Source organism: Bubalus kerabau, chromosome 14, assembly GCF_029407905.1.
Source record: "Bubalus kerabau isolate K-KA32 ecotype Philippines breed swamp buffalo chromosome 14, PCC_UOA_SB_1v2, whole genome shotgun sequence".
Lineage (NCBI taxonomy): Eukaryota > Metazoa > Chordata > Mammalia > Artiodactyla > Bovidae > Bubalus > Bubalus kerabau.
In genome coordinates this window covers 38,036,423-38,063,187 of record NC_073637.1, presented here as the reverse complement: position 1 = coordinate 38,063,187, position 26,765 = coordinate 38,036,423, and the positions used below count along the sequence as shown (strand labels likewise).

Sequence of the window (26,765 nt, the reverse complement as noted above, 5' to 3'; positions counted from 1 at the left end):
ATAACCAAGGTTTCCAGACCCTTCCCATGCTTGCTCTAAGGACCCTGCTGCATCCCACCAGTGATGATGGCCACGTGAATACCTTGGAGCTCATAAGCCAGAAGCAGGAAACACAGTCATTACCTTCCTCCATTCGATGCATTCTCAGTGTCATTGCCAAGAGGAGAAAATTGGTTCTTGTGGGGAGGGGTGAAAAAATTCTTAGCTATTTCAATAGTCTGTAGCCCTTCAGTGTCGAACCTACCTGACAAAATCATATTCCTTCATATGCAGTAACTTTCTTTAGAGAGAATTTAAATTTAGCTTAATTTTTTCCTTAGGGGGTCATTACTGAAAAAGTTTATAATTCTTAACTCAATCATCATTTCCATTTTCCTGAGAATGAAAGAGAGACAGAGAGAGAGAAGGGGGGTTGGGGAAAGGGAGGAGGAGAAGAGAATGGGGAAAAGGCACCCCTTAAAAAAAGTGGCAGCTGAGGGGAAATGGGGAAACTGAAGAGAGAGAAGCAGATGATAAACAGTGGCCCCCAGTGACCCAGGATCCCATCCAACAGGGCTGTTGGGTGGCTCTCTCTGTGCTGGCTCAGATGAACAGAAGTGGCAGAAGTGACAATGTCCTTATATTGTCCTTATTAAGACTGCTTACAGTCTGGTTTCCTGACCCGACCCCTGGGATCGACCTGTTGGCTGCCCTAACCACAGCTGGTCGGCTTAGAGTAGGTACTTGGCCTAAGCTGAACACTCCCCCTGAGATTTCAGACTTGGGACAAACTGAGGATTGAACTTGTCCCTGCCCTGGGAGTTGAAACTAGGATATTTCACATTCAGGAGCTACGGACACCATGCTGTTCTACTACTGCTATTGACAGCACATTTCTTTTACTTACAACCAAACACCTAGTGTTTCTCTGGGGTCTCAGATGGCAAAGAGTCTGCCTGCAATGCAGGAGACTGGGGTTCAATCCCTGGGTCTGGAAGATAAGGGAATGGGAACCCATTCCAGCATTCTTGCCTGGAGAATCCCATGGACAGAGGAGCCTGGCGGGCTACCATCCATGGGGTCGCAAAGAGTGAGACATGACTGAGCCACAAACCCTTTCACTTTCACAGACACTTAACTCAAATAAGCAAGACTTAAGAAAGAAAAAGTAAGAAAAGAAAAGGAAAAGTGTCTTTCACTACCATAACCAACCCAGGGGTAAGGGTAAGGTTCCACATAACACAGGAGACAAGCAGGAAATGTACCACGGTAACCCTTGCCCATAAATCAGGGAGGTTCATTCTGGGAAGCTGCCTCACATCTTCTCCATGCCTGTGGCTTCTTAAGACTTCTTACCTTCCCTGGAATAACAGACCTGTACCAGACCTCTTGGCCCCCAAAGTTATCCTTGATCTCCCCACCATGCCAGTAACAATCCGTCAGATGGATTTCACATGAGAAGGCTATAGAGCACTGTCTGCACACCACGTCCACTTCCTTGCTGGGTTGAGGTTTGCCTCTTGGGCTCAGCCATTCCTAATTGGGTTTGTCTGAAGACCCACTGACTTCCTTTGCCCTTGACCTTCCTCAGATACCCTAGTGAGGGTGCTGTACTGTACTGAGTCTTCTGCTGCTGCTGCTAAGTCGCTTCAGTCGTGTCTGACTCTGTGCGACCCCATAGACGGCAGCCCACCAGGCTCCCCCGTCCCTGGGATTCCCTAGGCAAGAATACTGGAGTGGGTTGCCATTTCCTTCTCCAATGCATGAAAGTGAAAAGTCTAGTCCCTTCCAACTCTCAGATGGGCTGTGCATCTTCCTGGTCGTTTTTCATCCCAAAGGCTGATAAGCCTGCCAGCCATAGAACCATTTCCCCTAAATAAATGCTTTCAAACACCTCTCAGACCTGAGTCGCTGTAAGCAGTATTTAAAAGGGAATCACTACTGCAGTTCCTTTGGGAAGAGGCCAAAGAGAAAAAGAAAATGTTTCCAATTCAGAAGCTGACTAAATTGCCCTGGGCTGGAAGAGGTATGGGATCACATCTAATTCCAAATCACTGCCCAGGAAACTGGCAGCCATTTAAGCCCATCTCTTCCCCTTGCATGTTCCTATGACAGGTGTCCCAGAGCCTGCAATTCCATGTGGTGGTAACCCAGAGACTGGTCCCAACCACCCCCCTAGGCCCATTTGACTGGACCCCACATTCACAAATAGTCTCAAATGTAAACTTTATACATTATCTCTATGGGAGGGAAAATTTACAGTCACCAGAGACACAGGATAAACAAAGCCCATCACACACACATAAACTCAGATCCCATTACCAGATGATACCATGCCCCCGAAAACACTTTGTTTTTCACAAAGTGTTTTTCACAAAGTGTCTATTTTGGGAAAGTACAATTGTATTTCATGGTATTCTATAACTGTGTAAAAATGTTAATTTGTTAAATATAGACATTTTAAATATATTATGCTTTTAAACTCTATTTGCCTTTTTTTTTTCACTTATTAATATACTAGAAAGTTCAATGAATAGAAATGACACAAAGGAGCATGTTCTATAAGAGCTGAATTATTACTGTCAGGGTCATACCCAGAGATGGTGTGACAGATCAGTAGGCCTTGCAATAATTTTATATATCACAGCGGATACACCTAGGACAGACTGAACAATTATTACATAATAGATTACTGAGTATTTATTCCATGTCAATGGATAGATATTTTAACTTACTATGGAATATTTGATAGAAAATGTCGAATTTTTCCTGCTATACTAGGGATTATATAATTTCATAACATTTATATTTTACTACAGAAATATTATAAAATACAGAAAAACCAAAGAGACAAAAACAAATATTTTCTAGGATATGAAATCCCTGTTTAATCTAAGAGAATATTTTTTAAATTCTGGAGAGAAGGGAGTGATTCTACATGTCTACTCTAATGTGTGTAGTGCACAGAGAACCATCTATAAACATTCAACTGAATAAGCAATAACCGATGGCAGCCCACTTCAGTATTCTTGCCTGGAGAATCCTATGGACAGAAGAGCTTGGTGGGCTATAGTCCATAGCGTCACAAAGAGTTGGACACGACTGAAGCGACTTTATACACACACACACCCAATAACTGAAAAAGCAAGGTAAACAGATACTCTCCTCCAAAGTTATCTTACCTCTCAAACAAGTTAGAAAAAAACACAGATTCCAAGCATTCCTGCATAAGAATTTCATAGCACAAGCAGGATCCTGATGTAACCATAACATCGTGAGAGCTAGAATACAATCCTACTGAAGCATTGACAAAATGAATTTTCCCCAAGTTTTAAAAATACTATTCACCCATATTCACACACACATCACATTAGCACTCCCCTCGCCAATAATTATTCTAGAAAAATAACAAGTTAGATGACTAGAAAAGAGTACAGGAAAGGTAGTTAGTGGTTTGTATAAGGCGTCATTCAGAGCTGTTTCTAAAAGACTCCAAACCTCAGACAAATGAACAATACTTTCACTTAACTACCATGCAATCAAATGTAAAGAATTTGTATAATATTTCCCCATTCAAACAGAGAGGGAAATGTACACATTTAAACAAACAAACACAAATCCTTCATGAAAATTCAGTAGAGAATCTACTTAGGCTAGCAGAGATTCGCTTAACTTGATTAATAATTTGGAACCAGATTTATTATTTACAACTTCACAAAATCTTCCAAAACCAAAGTCCTTGGCTGCTGGGTATAGTTTTCAGGTAGATATCTGTGCAAACATAATCTGAAGCAGGTTTAAATACTCTGATGTAGAGGAGTGTGTGTATGTGTTATATTATATACAACTATATACAACAGGCCATTATCAACAACACCTTCTTAGAGATCAAGACATGGCTTTGTGTCTAAAATTTAGAGATTAAACAAACTCTGTCATCTCGGGAATGAAATTACTGACATTATTGCATCCTTATCAGGAATTCTTCAGAAAAAATATGTACATACTTGAAATTTTTTCTATAACAATACTTAATTTTAGATGTGTGTTAATAATGTTATCAGCAAATAAATCAAATTGGCCTTTCAAATTTTCTTTGATTTAGCTGCTTATATTTGGCTAACTCCCTCTGGACCATCTGGTGGTATAATGATTTATTCCTCAATTGCCTAAAATCTTGAAAGAGTTCATTTGACACCCAAAATACTCCGCTAAACCCAGAATTTATCTTATTCAGCTTCAAAATTCACTCCATGTTTTTAGTAGTAACTCAAATGTGTAACTTAAAGGTTTGACATTGGAAGAGAAGTAACCTTTCTCAACCAAAGTCCACATCTCTCTCTTACAGATAAAACAAAAGGAAACAAATTATTCATAACTACAAAAGACCTAGTTGAAACCTTTCATTTGCCACAAAATGTGCATTTCCTCATCATGAACAGCAGAAATAACATTTCATTCCATTTAGTTCCACATCCTGGCCGGAAAGTAAAATGCCTTTATAAGTCAAAAGATGCAAAACTAGAAATATCAATCAGTGCAAGAAGCAGTTTTATGATAGTCTACATCCAGTTGATAATTTATGTTATTTACATGCTGTAGACTATTATGGAGAATTGTAATTTTCAGTCAAAGGCACACAGAATCAATTACATTTCCATAATTTTTTACTGTTTATAAGAAAAGACAACTGGAAAAAAAGACAGTAAGTAATCCAAAGAATTTATAGGATTATTCACTGTTTTCTCTTCTCTACTCCATATTCCATTTTCATCTAATTGGCACAAAATGTCAATCCTATGCTTCTGCAGCTAAAGATGACTCTTTGGGCTTTTTACTTACAATTCATACTGAAAGAACTAAATATATGCAATGAAAATCAGTTTCTGCTAACTCTCAAAGCTCCAAATAGAGTTAGATAAACACTGTCATGCAATTGAATTAAATACTGAAATTAGTGGCCAAAATTTTTACTCTTAGATTGAGATGTATCCAAGATCAATGGAAAAATATGAATTGACCTTCCTTTTCAGCCAACACTTTATGATCTGAGATATGGGAACATCTCAATTGTGAACACAATTATACACCAACAGAAACAACACTGTTAGAGCAGACCTCACAGGAGGGGGTCAGTGGATGCACGCTGACACTGATTCACCCCTTACACTGCCTCATAAGGCGGATCCTTCCTCAATGGGGGCCCCCAGCCCTGCTGGTCTACACTGGACCATGCTCTCCAGTCTCCCCTGCTCCTCCAGAGGACCAGGCCGGAGGCACCTCCTCCACTTTCAATGACAGCACCGAACTTTATTCAGGATGGTGCCCAGGCCTATCTGCAAGACTCCACACCGGATGGATCTGAGTTCAGAACCCCAGACGGCATCTGGGTGGTCAGCAGTCTTCAACATCAAAGCACCTAGGCTGTTTCCAAGTAACAAAAAACACCTAGGAAAGAGTAATGCCACTGTATGCCTTATCAATAAGAATAACTCAATTTCACTCCATAAGATCTTGGAAAGGACGTCTCCCTGTATAGCCACCCTATGCTACGTCTTACCCAAACATCTTAAACCACGAAAAGCATACTTTCTAGAATATAGGGACCGCCTTTTTGAACCACACGTAAGAAAGTCACACTCTTGCTTTTCATACCTTGGCAGCCACGGACGAGTTGGGCTTCTCCAGCAGGTCCCAGAGTTTCTTCCTCTTTTCAGGGCAGCAGGTGTTATCAAACTCTTCACCCTCGCGTTCCCGCATGGTCTCCGCCTCCCGCCGCAGTTCTTCGTTCATCTGCTCCTTCTTTTGATGATACCTGGCTTGGCAACACGACTCTAAGTAGATCTCATCGATCCCCCAGTAATCAAGCTCTTGGCCGAAAGAGAGAGCGCACATTTCTTCCATCATGTGGAGTTTCCCTGTCCGGTAGAAATTTAAAATGGAAGTGAAGGCTCCTGGGTGCCGATCGAAGAAATACTCGTTCTCGTTCAGGTTGTAGTCATCGCACACCTCCAGGAGGCTCTCGTGCGTGTTGCAGTCCCGGAGCTTCCCCAGGCGGGTCCTGGGCAACCGGTCCAACGTTCTCCACAGGACCTCGTGGTTGAGGCCCCCCACGTTGATCTTCACCCTCCGGGAGCACGTTTTGCTCCTAATGATGTCCACTGGTTCCGGTGGAAGAGAAAGTGTAGACCTTGACGTCTTCCTGTTTAAGCCAGGCGGAACCTTCTCTGCCATTTTGGACTGCACAAAGGGTCCTCAAAAGGATGCGCCGCTGGAAGGTCAACTTAAGCTAGATCCCTCTGCGGCAGGCATTTCCATGGATCCACCTGGAAGAAAGCAACCATAAAGCCTCTGGTTACTTGCATTTTTCCTAAAGCATTTCCTGTTCTATGAGATCACTCCGCTGTTCGTGCACAACCCGGAGGTATAACAATAATTACTGTGTATTGATGGAGATGTACATCTTTGCTAAAACTTAAAAGGCATAAGGAAGAAACGACCACACAATGTACTATGCAGAAGAAGCTGTACTCAATTTTTTATACACCTATAGGCAGACAGCTCCCAAATTTGTCACTCTTTCTCAAGCTTTGAACTACTATCCCTGTGCTGATCAACTCTTCCCAAATGAAACGCAGACACATCAAGCTAAACCCAGCACATCTCCAACCTTCCCCATCAGTTCATGTTCCTTCTCTGATGTATGGTCCTCTGCAGCCCCACACTGAGCTAGCTACCCAAGCTAAAACTCTAAGAAATTCCCATCCATCTGTCCACATGCAAATAAGCACCAGGTCTTAACCAACTGAACCTCCTGAACATTGCTTAAGCCCTCTGCCTGTATTACCCAGTCCCTGTTACTCCTGAACCATGCTGTTCAAACTCTCAGCATCTCTTGCCTACATTTCTTTGTTTAAAAAAATATTTTTATTATTATTTATTTATTTTTAATTATTTAATTATTATTAATATTTATTATTATTATTTTGGCTGTGCTGGGACTTCGTTTCTGTGTGGGCTTTGTTCTAGCTGCGGTGCAGGAGCTTCTCAGTGCAGTGGCTTCTCCTGTTGCAGTGCACAGACCCTATGGTAGGTGGGCCTCAGTAGTTGCAGCGTGTGGGCTCAATAGTTGCCGCTCCTGGGCTTTAGAGCACAGGCTTAATAGTTGAGGCACATGGGCTTAGTTGTCCCACGGCATGTGTAATCTTTCTGGAGCAAGGATGGAACTCCTGTCTCCTGCATTGGCAGGTGGATTCTTTACCGCTGAGCCACCAGGGAAGACCCCTTGCCTACATTTCTACAGTAGCATCTGAAACTATATCCTGAGTTCTGGTTTTGTCCACATTAAAAAAAAATTCTCTGTATAGCTTCTAGAATGATCCGCTAAGAAACAAATCTGATTTAACCATGCTTTAATCCCTACAAACGTCCAATGTAACTGGCAGTATAAAGTCCCCTGATCCCTGGCAGGTGTGACCTACCTCTCCACCCTCATCTCTCATTCCTCCTTCATCACTGTACTCCAGCAACCCCAGACTACACACACAATTCTGTTTCAAGCTCCTGGCCTTTGTTCATGCTGTGTCCTGGAAGGGCCTCCACCTTTCCCATTTCCTTTTGACTAACTTCAAGGTATGAAAAGACATCACCTCCTCCAAAAAGTCTTCCATGATACATCTCCTCTAGGATCCTGAAACTCTGTGAGTGTCTATTCTGTTTCACCACACCACTGCAATCACACCTTTCCCAAGGATACTGGGAGCCCTGAAAGACAAAGACTATTTTCTCTTTTACATCTTTATCACTGAGCACAGTTCTTACATATTGTGAGGGTTTGATAAATGCTGAATAGTCAATTTTTAAATTGTTCTCCACAGGGCAGCTGACAAAAGACCTAGTAAGGCTAATGTATATGGCTGGAAAAATGCATAAATGGAGTTAATTGGATACTTGCCTAAAATGCATCTATATTTACATGTTATGTGTATATAAGTTTGTGTGTACATAGGATATGTCAGAATGTGTGTGTGTGTTTACATTCTTTGACCCACAGCTCTTTTCTCCTGTGGACTAATTCTTTAAAACATGACTGTTTTAGTAGTCCCTCTTATTGATCTATTCTTCTGATCTTCAGCAGTAAGCATCTTCTTATTTGATCTTTCTCTATAATGTTTTTTCAGAAAACCATGGCGCTTCAAGCAATTCACCTCAAACACCACTTTTAATGTAAAACACCATGTTTCACACAGGCAATAGCTTATACCAAAGGGAAAAGCTTTTAGATTTAAGAGGTCCTTATAATTAGAATTCTCTTTTAAGATACACACCAATTTTACCATGTCTTTGGTCTCTCCACTCCTATAAGTTAAATTTATTTCTCCACCTGGAAGCCAAGTATTCTCGCAAATGAAAATAAGTCAAATTTATGAAAAATAGTGCTGGACCCTGTAAGAAGTATTTCAAATATGGCGAATAAATATACTTGACATGGGAGTTTTTTCAGCTACATAGATACAGAAATATATAAAGCATATACATATACATTCTCATTGCAGATGACAAAAATGGCTATTTTTACAATAAAGGAGAATTACAATAATTTGGGTAAGTATCAAATCCTCTAAGCCTCAATTTCTTAATCTAAAAAATGAGGATAATAGTATCTACTTTATAGGCAGTGTTTAGACAATTAAATGAGATACTTTATGTGAAGTGCCCATTACAGGGAAATAAATCTGAATAGAATAAAAAAACTCACATTTCTCCTGTTTTTAAACTTATTTTATTATTATTATTATACAAATTACAAATAATTTAATACAAATTCCATGGAATTTTCCAGACAAGAAGACTGGAGTGGGTTTCCAATTCCTCCTCCAGGGGATCTTTTCAACCCAGGGATCAAACCTGCATCTCCTGTGTCTCCTGCAATGGCAGGTGGGTTCTTTACCACTAGCACTACTTGGGAAGCCCTCACATTTCTCCCTTCTTGCCTTCCAATCAACTACATGAAAACTATGATCAAAAGCTATACCAGTGTCTATTAAATAAATGCTAGTATTTAATTTTTTTATGCATATGTTCAGTCTCCTCTAGTGGATTTTAAGCCTATAAGGCCAGGAATTCTTGGTCTCATATTTTCTCCACTGAGCACTGTACCTACACACATAATGGGTACCTTATAGCACATATCTTTGATGCCACTGATGCTCATGTCCAACTTTTGTATTCAGATGATAATGGACTACACACCACACATCAAATAGCATGTGAGAGAGGGCAGAGTAATATTGTGTGTGTGTGCTCAGTCACTCAGTCATATCCGACTCTTTGCAACCCTATGGACTGTAGCCTACCAGGCTCCTCTGTCCATGGGGATTTTCCAGGCAAGAATACTGGAGTGGGTTGCCATGCCGTCTTCCAGAGAGCAATATTAGAGTTGGGCAAAATAAATGAAAATATTACAGATGGATAATTCAAGTGGTGAATCTGAAGTTCTCCATCAAATAACTCAGTTTCAGGTACAATGGCATCTCAGGTACTCATACAGATTATGTGACCAGTCCACATGAATAATAAGCAGGAAAGCTAATCCATTTTTAATTTGGCAACAAATAAGCATTACAATGAATTCGCTCTTTGTGAAGTATGACTTTAATGTGAAGAAGAAAGATGGTCTTTGAACCAATTATGGTATCATACAAGAGGTTTTTCAGAAAGAGTGAGAGAAAACTCCAATGGTGTGCAAACATCTCATGTTTACGGTCAAGGGTTTAGTGTGACTTCCTTTCTTCTAAAAGTCATTACTAAAAGCATAAATACTCTGTCACAGTCACCGGTAAGTCACCATTTTTCTTAAAAAACTTCACACTCATGACTTACAGTGAATTTTCCTTTTTGTAGAGTATGTGTCAAGTGAAGAGAGGTCATAAGACTTAAATTTCAAAATATCTTCTTTACTAATCAAGAACTTTCTAAGAAATCCAGCACTGATTACAAAACCCACAATAAAAGACAGCCTGAAATTCAATGCCCTTTCTTCAAAGCAGGGGTAGAGAAACTTAGCATGAGTGAATACAGTCTGCTGATCTTATTTCTTAAGACTTAAAGATGCTTTGTTCTGATTATTGTTAATGTGGTTAAATTTTTTTATTCTCCCTGGACAGAATGTTCTGCTTATGACTTGATAAAGAGTAGAGTGAAGTACGTCAGAAAGAGAAAAATAATTATCACATTTTAACATATATATGTGGAATCTAGAAAAATGGTACAGATGAACCTATTTGCAAAGGACAGTGACCCAGACATAGTGAACAAAAGTATGGATACCAAAGGGGAAATGGAAGTGGATGAATTGGGAGATTGGGACTGATATAGATACACTATTGACACTATGTATAAAACAGATAACTAATGAGAAAACCTATTATGGAGCTCAGAGAGCTCTACTCAATGCTCTGTGGTGACCTAAATGGGAAGGGATAAAAACCAATGGGATATATGTATATGTATAGCTGATTCACTTTGCTGTACAGCAGAAACTAACACATTATAAAGCAACTATGCTAAAGCTGAAGCTCCAATACTTTGACCACCTGATGCAAAGACTCACTGGAAAAGACCCTGATGCTGGAAAGACTGAAGGCAAAAGGAGACGGGGGTGGCTAAGGATGAGGTGGTTAGATAGCATCCACTGACTCAATGGACATGAATTTGAGCAAACTCTGGGAGATAGTGAAGGAAACGAGAGCCTGTCCATGGGGTCACAAAGAGGTCTATATGACTTTGTGACTGAACAACAACAACAATTGTTGGTGGTCGTTTAGTCACTCAGTTGTGTCTGACTCTTTATGACCCCCATGGACTGTAGCCCACCAAGCTCCTCTGTCAATGGGATTTTCCAGGCAAGAATACTGGAGTGGGTTGCCATTTCCTTCTCCAGGGGATCTTCCCCATTCAAGGATCAAAGCCCTGTCTACTGCACTGCAGGTGGATTCTTTACCACTGAGTTATAAGGGAAGCTCAAAGCAATTATACTCCAATAAAAAGAAATATTTTTTTAATTTACCAGCAAAAAAAAAGTAGAGGCTCAAATATAAGTTGAGGCTCAATATACAAGTTCTTGACCATTGCAGAATTGTGACTAGTGTTCAGAGAGTTAATCAGGCTTTCACAAGAGTTGTAGAACACAAGTGGTCACATTTGTAAGCCTCTCATTCAGGTCAAGTGCAGAACCTAAGCCCTGCTCAACAGTCCCTTAGAAACTCTCTGAGCCTTTCTGTCTACCACCCCACCCACCGCCCCCTGTCCTTCTCCCTGCTCTTTCTTCCTCTGTATTTTTCTTTCTCATTTTTCCAGCTCTATTTCCCCACCCACGGCTTATCTCCCTTTGGTTCCTCTCCCTCTCTTCTACCTAGTTCTCTAGATCTTTCTATCCTCACCATCTCTAACCAACCACAAAAGCAAAACTCCATCTTTTCAGACTTACATATACTTCATGAAGTTTTCTACACCCTTAATAAGAAAACCCTGTGAGCTGAAAATACCATGTCTCTCTCCAGAAGAAGAGAAACACATCTAAATTGAATTGTTTTGTATGGAATGTTGTATGAGATCACAAAAGAGGCTCTGCTCTGAGGCTCATGACCCCTGAGTACAGTGGGGCTGTTCCCAGCATCCCCTTCACCTTTCTGGTTGGGCTTCAGGCTCTTCACACATCCAACCATGGCATTTCCATGCCTACTATTCTTTGATGTCCTATGACACTTGGTTGATTTTTTCCTCTTGTTATGATTCTGTGATTGTTATGATTCTGTGATCACCCTTCCCCTCCAATCACCATCCTTACTTTAGATAGAAATAAAAGATAGAAATAAACATAATATAGCGCTTCAGAGCCCATGAAAACACTTTTTCATGTCCAGTTTCTTAAGAAAAGTTGGCTTTCATATTTCATTTCAAGAACCCTTTAATATTTATCAAGGCTTGAAACAGACTACATTCAGAACATCATGAAAGTTTCATTCATTTTATTTAGTGTTTTTAACTTTCCATTTTAAATCTATGTTCTTTTCTGCCATATTAATTTTATTCCTAACAATGAATCTGTCCATTCCCCTTGGGTTAGACATTGTGTCTTGCCACTCTTGAGAGCTCGCAAAATTTACGTTTTTAATTTTAGTAATTAAAGTGAACATGGTGCTATGTTTTCCCACATTTAGTTTTATAAGTGAAATGATGTCTGCCATAATAATTTTATCCCATGAGAATCAATCATGAAGTTCAATTTAATATATAAATTTAATATAAAATGTAATAATTCCTTGTTTAAACTGTGGAGATGTTACACAATGGTGTAGAATTTATATACACAAATAGCTGTAAACTGAACATGCATTTTTATGTCAAGGGCAGAATCTCAGTGAATATTTTCTTGGGGTAGCTTGCTAGTTTATTTCACCTCGTTGGATCAATTGAAAGTCAAACTTGCAACAATCAGTCGACCAGTGCAAATGTACTAAACATCTCTTCATTAGTCTGTTAGAGGAAAAAAGTGACTCTCGGAACAATAAACAACAACAAACATTCTCGTTTCTGAACAGCTGCACCAGGCTCCTACCAGCAGCATGGAATTAAGCTGCCACCCGTTCAGCGCGAAACCTGACAAAACACAACGTGCTGATCATGGCATCGTAATTACAGCTTAAGGCTCCAGGTCCGAGGCAGGGGAACGGGGTGATTTTTTTTTTTTTTTTTACTGTAGTCTCAAAAATACTACCATTATGTCATATACTTGACACTTCCTTCATGGAGCAAGGCAGGATAAGTCCCATGTGCGATTTTGCACAGATGAAAAGCAAATCTTTCTAAAGACCTAAGTGATGTTTAACATTTCATTTCTGTGTTGCTGGTACATGCTGAGTACACATTTGCAAACAAGCAGCACTGAGACCTTTAAATCTAAATCACTCTGTGTATATATAGCTCTAAAGCGTTTTCTTAAATTTTCGTGTACGGTATTAAGCAGTAAATGCCTCTTTTTTGTAACAGCTATTTCTGTTTCAAAGAGACACACAAAGATTATTTGTAGTAGCTATCTGGAGAGACAGGCAGTATAGCTGAAAGGTAGTTGAAATTTAACCAGTACTTTAAAAAAAGTTAGTACACACTGAAATTTTCAAAAGCACCTCCAGAATTCACTAAAGAAAAACAATACATTTATAAAAAGTTAAACCAGATTTATTTGAGAAAGACAGAATCATAGTATTTCAAAGCAATGTCTGGGAAACTTTCAGCTATCCTAAGAAATTGAACATACATGCTGAAGTACTTGAGAACTTGGCCAGAAATACTAATGAATTTATATTGTCTATTGTCTTTTAATATGTCAAGTTCTAGTAATAACTGAAACATTGTCCTTGTCCTCAGAAAGGTGGAAATAGCATTTCACTTCTGCAGTCAAAGGCTGCTAATATCAATAGGTTCCTTGATTTTAGCACAAGTATTTACTCCTCAGTTTAAAAAAAAATCCAAGACTTTTATCCTTGATATAACCCAGGCTTTTTTTAGATACACTCAAACCAAATCCTAAAAGCTTTGCTTTCAGTGGTCAAAGGAAGCATTGTGTTGCAGTAAGAAGGGGAAAAGACAAGACAATAAGTAGAATATGCAATATGAGCACGGTTCCATATCATCGATGTTTCCGACTAGCCAAATTTATAAATAAGCTATTTTATTTAGACAGGTACTATGAATTTTCTTCATCAGAAGAGAGAACTATTTAAAGAATTAGCTCCTATATATACAGTTGCTATAATTAGAGGGTAAAACACTAGTTTTGCCTTTAGAAAAATGGCCTTTTATAAGACATAGCTCATAAAAAATCCTTCTCTACACTGAAAAATACAACACTAATGTTATAATGCATCTTAGACCTTCTATAAGCTACAAGGTATAGTAGTGGCTTGGAATGCTCAGTCTGTTTCATAACCCACCAGAAAAGGCTCAAGCTTTTATCTGAGCATTCAGCCATTCAGCTGGTAGAAGACTGTCTATTGTGACAGTAAAAGTGCCCTTTATGTGGGAGTCTAAGACATGTTCTTTTAAAAGTCTCCTTTTGCAGACGTCTTCCCAAAGTTACAGTAGAGTGCAGGGGATAAATAAAGATGAAAGTTGATAAGAAAAATAAAAAAGGCAACAAACAGAGAAACTATTGGTACCACTGAAAGGAATGGGAAATGAGGCTGGGCCACTCTGTAATATTCTGGTGTAAGTAATCACAACCTTCATTCACTACCTGGAGTTCTCTGTGGATGATACAACCTTCTATTTGGGTGATGGACTTCAATTTCATATTCTATCTTGGTGTGTGGCGTCAGTTAGATTTAGTCTCTATGAAACCAAGTTTTAAAATGTTCATGAAGCCTGGATAGGATTTGAACATCTTTCTTTAGGTTTCTTCCAGTAAAATTAGATTTTAGATCATGCAATGTTTGGTCTGGAATGTTCAGCAGTAAGATTCTACACAAGGGATATTTCTCAATTGGGCTCTGTCTCATAGTAAAAATATACTTTTCAATTATATTCTGGTCCCTTACTTCTTCCCAACAAATACATGGTAAGCAATGGAGCTTTTATTAAAAGCTCCAATACTGAGTCTGACTTGAGGCTAGTCTCTATGACTTAAACATATACCCTATGCTTTAGATACCCCCATGTTTGGAAATTGGAATCACAGTATATTGGCAGAAGGGATCTTGGGGATGACCTGGTCCAATTTCCCTATTTACAGCTTTTAAAACTGAGATCCAATGAGTCACATGACTTGGCTGACCTCTCTCTGGTAGTGACTAAACTTGGACCAGAACCCAGATTTACAGACTTAGGAAGATTTACTACATAAGTCTCTTTCCATTACACCCTAGCTCATCATTCTTTGCTTTTCACCTTCTAGTGAAAGTTTTAAACAGTTTCTGTTTCTTTGTCTACTCCCCATATCAAAATACCGGATTCAAACAATACTAAAGTGAAGTGTGTTATCTCCTATACATTGCTTATTTCTTTAGAGAGTAATGACTATAGTCTGGCAACTTGACTGTGGTCTTCAGAAGATGGATGCATTTCACAGAATTGTTCTTTCCTTGGTTCTGCTTCCCTAGTGCCAATGTTTAGGATAACTACTTCCTTCCACTCACTTTGGACCCCTCCAGTTGGTTCTGAACACTGCGACCCAAACACTGGCAGGTCTGGACCATCCCTACTAGAAGATGTGTCCATGCTTGCCAGTCGCAGGATAGAAACAACAATACAAAACTGTAAGGTCTGACTTCTACTTATCTCTGCAGTTCAGTACCCTCCTCCCTCTCCCTCTATGTTCTAGCTTTCTGTTTTGGCTACACCTCAGGGCATGCAGGATCTTAGCTCCCTAGCCAGGGATCAAACCTGTACCCCCTGCAATGGAAGCATGGAGTTTTAACCACTAGACCACAAGGGAAGTCACTCTGTATTCTTTGATTTGATTTTTCTTTGATCTTTTTTTTACAATTTTTAAAATAGATTTATTTTAATTGGAATAATTGTTTTACAATATTGTGTTGGTTTCTTCCATACATCAACATGAATCAGCCATAGGTATACATATGTCCCTTCCTCTTGAACTTCCTTCCCACCTCCTATCCCAACCCAACCGTCTAGGTTGTCACAGAGCTCCGATTTGAGCTCCTTGCATCATACAGCAAATTCCCACTGGCTATCTAATTTTATATATGGAAATATATACATTTAAATTCATTCCACCCTCTCCTTCCCCCATTGTGCCCACAAATCTGTTCTCTATATCTGTGTCTCCATTGCTGCCTTGCAAATAGGTTCATCAGTACCATATTTTACACATGCCATTCGCCTTCTGCCCCAGGGAATTTGCACATCTATTTTCTCCCCTCTTCCTTTTCAGATATTAACCCAAAAATCATATCTTAGTTTCTGTGCTGTGCTGTGCTTAGTCACTTAGTCGTATCTGACTCTTTTCAACCCCATGGATTGTAGCCCACCAGGCTCTTCTGTCCATGAGTATTCGCTAAGCAAGAATACTGGAGTGGGTTGCCATGCCCTCCTCCAGAGGATCTTCCCAACCCAGGGACTGAACCCAGGTTTCCCACATTGCACACTGCAGGCAGATTCTTTACCATCTGAGCCACCAGGGAAGCCCATATCCACCCAACTTCCTTGACCATACAGTCATCCTTTGATTTTAAGAACTTATATATAAGCATATACCTTTACCTGGAGCACTCAACAGAAGTTTTAAATCTGTCAGGAAGAGTATTTCAATCATTTGATTTATACTCATCCTCTCATCTCCACTAGACTAAGTTTCTTGAGGGCAGGGATCAAGTCTGATCTTATTCATCACTGTATCCCAGGTGCCTGGCATTCAGTAGACACACAATAAATACTATGTTATGTGAATGAAAAAGTCAGTGACTGCTTTATTTAACATTTATTTAACAATCCTTTTCTTCTTCCAGCTACTTCATATTATGTGCCACTTCCCAAATCCAATATGACATTCTCATATGAAATGTTCTTTTCCACATTCTCCATCTGATAAACTCTCACTCTTTATTAAGTCAAGAACAAATATCTTTGGATTGCCCTGGAAGTCCAGTGGCTAAGATTCCAAGCTCCCAATGCAAGGGGCCCAAGTTTGATGCCTGGTCGGGGAACTATTAATAGATCCCACATGCTGCAACCAAGACCCGGCGCAGCCGAGTTAATTAATTAAATCTTTTAAAAAAGAAATACTTGTTCAGGGAGAATCCATTGCTTCTGCCATAATGGGTTAGAAGTTCGTTCTATCTATTACAATGCTTTTCTCATTTTCTCTTTTCTCATTCCACTTAGAGTTCTTTTTTGTTCATTCATTCAGCAAATATTCATCAGACTTTGCTTGAGGTACAATCTCTGACATCACAGAGTTTACATCCTAGTGGAGGTAGATGAACATGCCACAAACATACAGAAGCAATTAACTACAGAGCCAATTAAAGCTGCAAAAGAGAAGGTTTCACGTGAGCTTTAAGTGAAAATACCTTTATGGGGCTGTGAGTTCTTAAAAGTGATGAACATCTCATCCATATCTGTATCTTTGAGATGTGAGTGCTTACCAAATGTTTGTGGACTATCCAAAAGAGTGAATGAGTGAGTGAATAATGAATTTCAAAGCACTGCTATCCTTTTTCTGGCCACATGTTTTGGCTAACATCATCCAATATCAGTTAATTATGGTGATTTACAATTTGTTTAGATGTTCCCCTGGCCCTTATTTGCTTATTTTAATAAGGCCTAGGCTCAAAATAAAGGATGGATTTTCTGGAACTATGTAGGGAACAAGCAAAAAACAAGTAAGACTCTAACAATTACTGCTGCCCCAAAGTGGAATTTGCTGCCTCAAGGCACTCCTGGGCCTGTTAATGTCCAGGCAGACCCCAGGTGACCATCAGTTCTGCTGAGAAATGGACAAGATTGCCTCTTATTGCCAAGGTGCCTCCTATCCCTTAAATTTCATGGTACTGTGAGATTTCTGAGTAACCTCAAGAATTCCAACTGGACAGTCCAACAAGAAAAAGTTCACGTGTCAATTTTTTAAGTTTAAAATTTGGCAAAGATGAATTTTCAATTTCTCAGCTTATACTTACTCCTAGGAAAAATATTCAAGCCAGAAAAGCCATTATAACAGAATTGTTACCAATAAAAGGATGAAGAAAATAAAGTGTGAAAGTTAGTGAGTCTAAATTTTTTCTTCAAAAGATGAGCTTATACACTTCAATGATGAACTTTTCTCTTTCATATTGTCAATGAAGCCTGTAACAGTGGGTAAAGCTTAATCAGGGCTTCAGTGGTAAAGAATCAGCCTTCAATGCAGGAGACATGGGTTCAATCCCTGGATCAGGAAGATCTCTTAGAAATGGCAACCCACTCCTATACTCTTGCCTGGGAAGTCTCATGGACAGAGGGACCTGGTGGGCTACAGTCCACGGGGTCACATAAGACTCAGACACGACTTAATGACTAACCAACGACAACAAAGAATAATCACAGGACTTACTTCACTGTGTATAATAGGCTCTAGGAGTGAAGTAAGTCATAGAGAGAAAAATAAATAGTACATTTTAATGCTTATATATGGAATCTAGAAAGATGGTACTGACGAACCTATTTGCAGGGCGTCTGGAGATGCAGACAGAAAACAGATTTATGGACACGAGGGGTAGGGGAAGGAGACAGTGGGACAAATGGAGAGATATATTCACTCCATCTGTAAAATAGATAGCCAGTGGGAATTTGCTGTATGACTCAGGGAACTCAAACCAGGGCTCTGTGAGGGGTGGGGTGGGATGGGAGGTGGGAGGGAGGTTCAAGAGGCAGGCAACATATGCATACCTATGACTGATTCATGTTGATGTATGGCAGAAACTAACACAGTATTGAAAAGCAACTGTCCTTCAATTAAAAATAAATATTTTTTTCTTTTTAAAAATTTTTTACCTTATTTTTCTTTCTTAACTAATTTATTTTAATTGGAGGACAATTCAGTTCAGTTCAGTCACTCAGTCGTGTCCAACTCTTTGTGACCCCATGGACTGCAGCACACAAGGCCTCCCTGTCCATCACCAACTCCTGGAGATTACTGAAACTCATGTCCACTGATTCAGTGATGCCATCCAACCATCTCATCCTCTGTTGTCCCCTTCATTATTGAGATACTGTGATGGTTTTTGCCATACCGAAATTTAAAAAATAACAATAATCAAAGGAATGACTCTATAGGAATGGAAATACAAGCAGGCCAGTATTTGTGCTGGGAAAATAACTTAAGGTGAAAGGCAGAAACCTTTCCCAAGGTATTCAAATCACAATGTATAGGTGGCCATGTCTTCAGACTCAAAGCAGACGACTGCACAAATTAACCTTTGGATTCTCAGTGTGGCCACATCCATTGATACCCTTACTTCTTTTCCTCATGGTGCATATTCAAAATATTGTGTTCTCAATTCTAGCATTAAAAAAAAAAAAAACAGCTTCTAACAAATCAATGGTACCCTTCATTAATGAATCCAATTTAAAACATCAGAATGTGTCACAAATAATTGTATGCTTGATTTACCCCCTCCCTTGTGCATTAAATAAAAAAGGGAAGAGGTTCATTGGACTATAAACATCCACGTCCGCATCCCTTATGAATAATGTTTTCCATCTGCCTTTGTCATCAGTGAGGATCATTAAACAGTATTTACTAAGCATCCATCTGTGTATGGCACTTTATAAATATTCCTCCCTGTACCTCTGCCCTCTTTCTCAATCTACCATGTGTCTCTGTTGTAGAAAATGCTAGGGAGCTACAAGGATAATAAATAATTAATGGTAAGAATGTAAGCCAGATGGATGGGCTGACCTACTAGCATCTATGATTCTTAGGATGTTAAATTTACTGCTAATAATATAATTTAGCACAAATTGATAAGAAAATATCAAAGCATCTAATGCAGAAAAAATGAGCTCATTGTATTCCATCAACATTTTCAAAAATACACATGTGACAATTAGGGACCGCAGATGGACCGACTGAAGCCCTGAGATGATGTGACTTGTACCAGATGAAACAGTCTTGAAATAAATAATGTGGAAAACAGTGTGGAAAAGTCAGAAAAATTACGGCTGCAACAGTATAATTGGGACGGTAACCTGAGCGAAGAGTGAAAATATTCATAAATAAAGCAAAGTCATTGTTTTCACTAAAAGGAGTAGAGTGGTTAAGGGTGGTGAAATTATGAATTTCCTCACCTTTTTCAGTTTTTCTTTAATGTTATTCTATTATTTTTTTCTTTAAGAAAAAAACTAGTTATACAGGTTTTAGAGATGGAGATATTTAAAACACTCTCTTTCACCTTTGCAAGCCTCAGGTAGTCAGGATAATAAAAGGGCAGGAGTGCATGCTAAGTCGCTTCAGTCATGTCGAACTCTTTGGGATCCTATGAACTGCAGCTGACCAGTCTCCTCTGACCACTGAATAAAAGGGAATGTCAGTGTAAAATCAGCTATTGCTACAGGTTTGAGATTTGCCATTTGAATTTTGTTTCAGCTTAAGTTCAAATTGTCCCTAAGTAAAAACTGTATTTCCTAGAAGGTAGGGATGTTCTTGGAGTTGTAGCTGAAGGACAGCCAAAGTTATGATCTCATTTGCTTTGTGACTTTGGTTAATAATTAGCATTTTTATCACCTACCACATATTGAGGGATTATTATACACAGCCACTGTGCTTATTCCACTTAATTCTCATGAGAATTCTCATTAATTCTCAATCCTCCCTGTGGGGAAGATTAGTATCTTTGATTTATAGATAAAGAAACTGAGGTTCCAAAATGTATGTACCTTGTTCAAGATGACCTAAACACTAAATGTTTGTTCCAGGACACCAGCCCAGCAATGTCTCAACTCAAAGCCCATGCTCTTAATCTTCTAAGATTCTGGGGGTTTTCCTTGAATGGCATGATTCTGAGTGCCTCAATTCAATGAATATATAGAAATATGAGACCAATATTGTGCAATATTTTTAGCACAATACAGAAGGAAAGAATGAATCTCATATAATTCCTGTAAGACTATGTCTATCTATTAGCTTAGATGTATAAAATATATTATGGAATAATTTTCTTGTGGATATGGTTGGGATGGCAATTATTTCCACAGTTATAAATTTTCACAAAACTGAACATAAATTTTAGTGTGTGGCTTTAAAAGTGATGCTATTTATCTCAGTATTGAGATCCACCGTCAAGATGGATGCTTTAAAATATTTTTTTAAATGTTAAAAATATAAAATTCACAATATTTGAAAGAGCAACGTTGGTAAGTTTAAATGATCTTTCCAGGGTCCACTCAGCATCAAGACTAGAGGCCAAGTCTCTTAGTTCCCCAATCCATGTTCTTTCCACTAGACCCTGACACCTTAGAGCTTCAGAAATAAATATACAATTAGAACGATGTGAAGCAGGAGACATCTAGCTATTTCACACCCAGTTAAATGTATAAATACTGATGAGTTGAACCTAATTATTAATGATTCCTGAATACAACATAAATCTGTAATTTCTACTATTCCAATAACAGTCAGAATAGGAGATCATAGCTTCAAATAACACATACTGATTTAGATCCATGATTCCTTTCTCATCCCCCTCCTTTCAAAACAATGTGTTCCTTGGCTATTAAGATATATACTGCGTGCAGGAGGTACAAAATTGTGTAAAGGCACCCTTGTTCTCAAAAAACTCATTGGATTACTGCAACAAAATTACAGAAAATTTTGGATTTGTGCTTTTAGCATGTGTTGTATGTGGTTGTTGGTGGTGGTTTAGTCACTAAGTCGTATCCAACCCTTAGACACCAAAGACTGTAGCCCATTAGGTTCCTATGTCCATGGGATCTCCCAGGCAAGAATACTGGAGTGAGTTGCCATTTCCTACTAGGATCTTCCAAACCCAGGGATTGAACCCATGTCTCTTGTATCTCCTGTTTACAGGCTCAGAAAATATCATGAACTTAACTATCTTAAACCTAATTAAGCCTTCCTACCTGATTTGAACATACTGATGTAAGGAAGAGAGAGGTGTGCAATACCAGCCAGTGATGAAGAAGTCTTAATTCATGAGGCTTTGTAGAATACAGTCTTAATTTATGAGACTGGTAGCCTTAGCCACCATTTGAAATTTAGAAAACTCTTTAAGATCTTAAATGAATTAATGAATATGATGAATTATTTAATTCATTCATTCAACAATATTTACCGCACACCTACTACATATCAAGTACTGTGTTCCAAATGCCATAAAATGCCTGCAAGAAAATGGCTCCCTGGATTAAAAATAAAGGCAAAAACTCTCAGTATAATGTTATACTTCAGCTGAATATATACATGAGTACAAACTATGTTTATTATGCTGGAAACCAAGTATTTTGCTGGGCCTGAATAAAACTAGAAGTTTAAGAAGTAGGTTTTTAATAGCTTCTAAGCTTTCTATGTGCACTCATTTCTACAAAACCTAATGAAAATGCTCTCCTTAGATTTAGAAAAGACTAGGATTCCAAATTTAAAATGACATTTATCTCCAAAGTAAATTAATATTTAATGAGAGTCTGATTAATAATTGTGATTTTATGAACTGGAGACATTTAGCACAAAAGCCCCTAGACACATTTGTTCTATACAGACTAGGAAAAAGGGCTAACAGTGGATCATCTCTTTCCAAATGTTACTTTACTGTTATGTTTCAGACTTTTTCCTTCTAAACACCACTTGCTTCTTCTGGTATTAGCTTATTGGAAAGCTTTTCATTTGTGAAACACAGGATAAGAATTCAAGAGATCCAGTCCCATGAGAACTCTCAAAGGATTAAGAAAGACTATAATGTTATCTAGGTGAGAGCTGTGAAGAAGAAAAAAAAAAAAGAAAGAAACAGTTCAGTGTTCACCTTACATTTTTTTACATATTAAATACTGAAATTATTATATCTGTTAACACTCCCAAAATGTATCAACTGGCCTGTAAAGAGCTATCACCATTTCAGATCCTTTTTTTTTTTTTTTTTTTGCTAATGAACTGAACTGCTCTTTGTTAATGATCTGAACCGATAAAACAGATTTTGTAAATAAGCACAAAATAAAGAAATCAATACGTGAAAGTAAAGGAACTTGCTAAAAGACACAGTGTCACATCTGTCATTTTAGAGGTTAGAAAGGAAATAAGGACAGAGGAAAGAGAGCGAGAGAAAAGGCAAGGGAACAAAAAAAGAAAAAAAAAAAATCCAAGTTGGAAAATGTTGGTGTGAGAAAGCATTTAAGGTCACATTACACTGGTACTTACAAAGATAACGTTCTACTTTTCTATAATATTTTCCATTTTGTCCAGTTCACATAGAGGAAGAAATGCCTTCAATAAGAACAATTCCTATGGATAGAAACAAGACGCAAGAGATCCTTTGCTAGAATGTACTGGAAGAACTTCATCAGTGTCAAAACAGGCACTGGACTCCAGACATGTTAATACGTGGTTAACTGGAGGCCAACACTGGTTATAAATGGATTATTTCTAGAATTTAAACCACATTGCTTTTGAAGCTTGGGGTTTCCTAAAGTAATTCATGCTAATAATACTCTAGCTCAGCACTAGCACTGACTCATAACCAGCAGCTACAGGTGACTATTTAAATTTAAAACTGAATTTCTCAGTCTTACAAGTCAATTTCAAGAGTCTGACAGCTTATGTGGCTAGTGGCTACTACTGGTGAGCACAAATATAGGATTTTTCCTATATATCACATCAAATTCTATTGGAGAACACTGGTCTAGCCAGACTTCTATAAAGTTATGAGGCTAAGTATGTTCTGAAATAGGGGTGAGAGACAAATTCTATTGGAAGTACCATGTTCTGCCTTGTCTGGATCTCATTCTACCGCCTCCATCCTTAGCAGTGGCAAACCACGGACCTCCGTTTACAAACTCTCCTCTATCCCAGCTTCTAGGACCACCTGACCCTTGTCAAGAAGAATGTGAACATTATGTGGGTGTAAAATAGCAAGATCAAACCAGTCAATCCTAAAGGAAATCAATCCTGAGGACTTACTGGAAGAACTAACGCTGAAGCTGAAGCTCCAATATTTTGGCCACCTGATGCAAACCGTCGACTCATTGGAAAAGACCCTGATGCTGGGAATGATTGAAGGCAAAAGGTGAAGAGGGCAGCAGGGGATGAGATGGCTGGATAGCATCACCGATTCAATGGACATTAACTTCTGCAAACTCTGGGAAATAGTGAGGGACAGAGAGGCCTGGCATGCAGCAGTTCATGGGCTCACAAAAAGTTGGACGCCACTTAGCAACTGAACAACAATGGGTGGCAGTTCATCACCAGGCAGACTTGCTCCCGTCCTGCTCTGCCCAACCCCGGCCCGCAGTTCTTAGTAACTGCGCTCTCGGTGCTGTTTGGTGACCTAGAACCTAACTCAGGGCCCAGTTCCATCCACCATTTGTGGCTCCACCATTGGATCAACAAATAAACAATGAGCATCAGCTACGCACCTGGAGGTGCAGAGGTATGACAAATAAAGTAGTGAAGAAGAAAGAAGTTCCCTGTCTTTATTGAAGTGATATTCTCACACAGGAAAATGACATTCAACAAGTAATTACCCACAATTTAACAGCAGAATTGGGGTAAATGCTACAAAGGAGAAAACAGCTAGAGACTGTCATACAGAGTAAAGTAAATCATAAAGAGAAAAACATTGTATATTAATGCATATATGTGGAATCTAGAAAGATGGTACAGATGATTCTATTTACAAAGCAGAAATAGAGACACAGACATAGAGAACAAATGTATGGATACCAAGGGGAAGGGAAGGTGGAAGCAATTGCGAGATTGGGATTAACACATCTGCAGTCATATCTGACTCTTTTGCGACCCTATGGACTGTATAGCCTGCCAGGCTCCTCTGTCCATGGGATTCTCCAGGAAAGAATACTGGAGTGGGTTACCATGCCCTCCTCGAGGGGCTCTTCCCAATCCAGGGATCAAACACAAGTCTCTTATGTCTTCTGCATTGATAGGCGGGTTCTTTACCACTAGCGCCACCTGGGAAGCCCCAATACTATGTAAAAATGGATAACTAATAAGAACCTACTGTATAGCACAGGAAACTCTACTTAGTGCATTGTGGTGATCTGAATGGGAAGGAAGTCCAAAAGGGAGATGATACATGTGTACATGGGGATTTTCCTGGTGGCTCAGATGGTAAACAAAATGCCTGCAATGCGGGAGACCTGGCTTCAATCCCTGGGTCGTGAAGATCCCCTGGAGAATGGAATGGCTACCCACTCTAGTATTCTTGCCATGAACAGAGTAGCCTGACTGGTTATAGTCCATAGGGTCACAAAGAGTCAGACATGACTGACACTTTCACACATGTGTATACACATGGGTGATTCATTTTTCTGTACAGTAGAAACTAACACAACACTATAAAGCAAATATAGTCTGAAAAAAAAGTTTTTTAACTAAAAGTATGATTTTTTTAAGGGAAAATAGAAAACAGCTAGAAAAGAGAAGATTGAAGAAACATGCTATATTCTGGGACTCCACGAAGATTTCTTTGAACAAGTGACTTCTGACCAGATATGAGAGACATGAGGAAGAGTTAAGAAACTGGAAGAAAGCATCTGAATAACTATCTGTGCAGGCCTCAGGGCAGGGAATCCCAGACACTTGAGGGGAACGAAAAGAAAACCAGAAATTGTAGCAGCAAAGGAGGGGCGTGTGGGCCTGAGATGACACTGGCAGCCAGGGGCAGACTGACCAGAGCCTGTTATGAACAAGTTTATACTAGTGATGTTTTCAAAATGAAGGAGAAATATAGTAGCCCCCAAGTTAAAGATTTAGGGCTTTACCCTAAGAAAAGCGGGAAATCATTTAAGGGTTTTAGATGGATGAGTGATACGATCAGATTTGCCTTTTATCAAAAAACCAAAGAACAAATGGATTGAAAGGATAAGAAGAGGCACTAAGAGTCCTGGTAGTAAGCTTTAGTAGAAGTTCAGAAAGAGATGTTGGTAATTTGATGATGGTACAGGAAATGGTCCTCCCCACTGTGTCTGAATCCCTGAGTTAATTACATGACCATCACGTGGTTTTCCTAACACAGACCTATGTCTCAATTGGTCTGAACTCTTGCTAGCTACTTAAGACAGACCTCTTCCTAAACTTTAAAGCATTTGATCCTATGGCTGGGTCACTCTAATCCTGCCTGCCTTGCCTGCCCCTGTCTGTCTAAATCTCCAAATCTTCCCTGTTCCCAGAAGACCTCTCCCCTATGTGGTCAGGACTTCCCCCATTCACCCAGTACTCCATCAGTCTAACTTCCTGCCTACCCAGCACAATCTGCCATCTGTCTCCACTTTCTCTAGATGCCACGTTTACCGACCTGGTTGATCTCCTTTTAGGATCCTCTTATTCTGACATACTGAGTGCTCACTGCTGGAAAACAAAAGGAGAGAGTGGGAAAAGAACCAAATAGCTCAAGTCCTGGAGTCTGCAGAAAATAAACCCAGTGATTAGAATCAGAAAATCAAAGTATCTCTGGGTAATAATGGAAGCGGAATGGCCCAGTTCCCCTAGTTCAGCAAAACCACAGCCTACATGCCATTCTTCACTTCAGAAATGCCACCCTCACCCTTTCACCTTCAGGAATCTTGCCTCTGCCCATCACCTTTCCCTTCCAAATAGTTCATAAGGAAACACGGACTGTTTGAGCCAGGGCAGAATCACTATACTTGGCCACTAGAGAAGAAACTGGGGCGTTCTTACATTTGCCTTCTGATAGACTCTAAGCCCATTGAGGGTAAAGACCAATTTTGTGTAATCTGGCTACAATCTCATGCCAGTTGGACTATGAGAAAGCAATACATCCTCTTCAAGAAAGAACCACTGCTTTGTCTTGGGAAACATCATGGACAATCGATTATTACAGGCAAATCCCTTTGTGGACTTGCACACCAAGTCCACTGGCACCTTGGGAATGGATAGAGGGAAAATTTTATACAAAGAGATGTGAAGAAGAGTCTAGAGAAAGAGAAAGGCCTGGCAAATGGCTGGTATCTGGACGCCAAACAAATCTGGGCCAGTGAGCAAACCCCCATGATGAGAAATGGTAAATATATTTCTAAGAGCAGTGACA

At 39.3% G+C, this 26,765-nt stretch overlaps 1 protein-coding gene across 2 annotated transcripts in view; it reads right to left on the bottom strand.

The window, feature by feature from the left end:
• KCNB2 (potassium voltage-gated channel subfamily B member 2) overlaps positions 1-26,765 on the bottom strand; it is a 459,327-nt gene that overhangs the window by 423,588 nt on the left and 8,974 nt on the right. The window contains exon 2 of one of the 2 annotated variants that reach the window (XM_055546257.1): positions 5,635-6,305. In XM_055546257.1, coding sequence (XP_055402232.1) covers positions 5,635-6,213 — 579 coding nt within the window. In that variant the 5' untranslated portion in view covers positions 6,214-6,305. Of the gene's footprint in view, positions 1-5,634; positions 6,411-26,765 lie in introns of those variants that run through there. The other variant, XM_055546258.1, reaches the window with a different exon arrangement.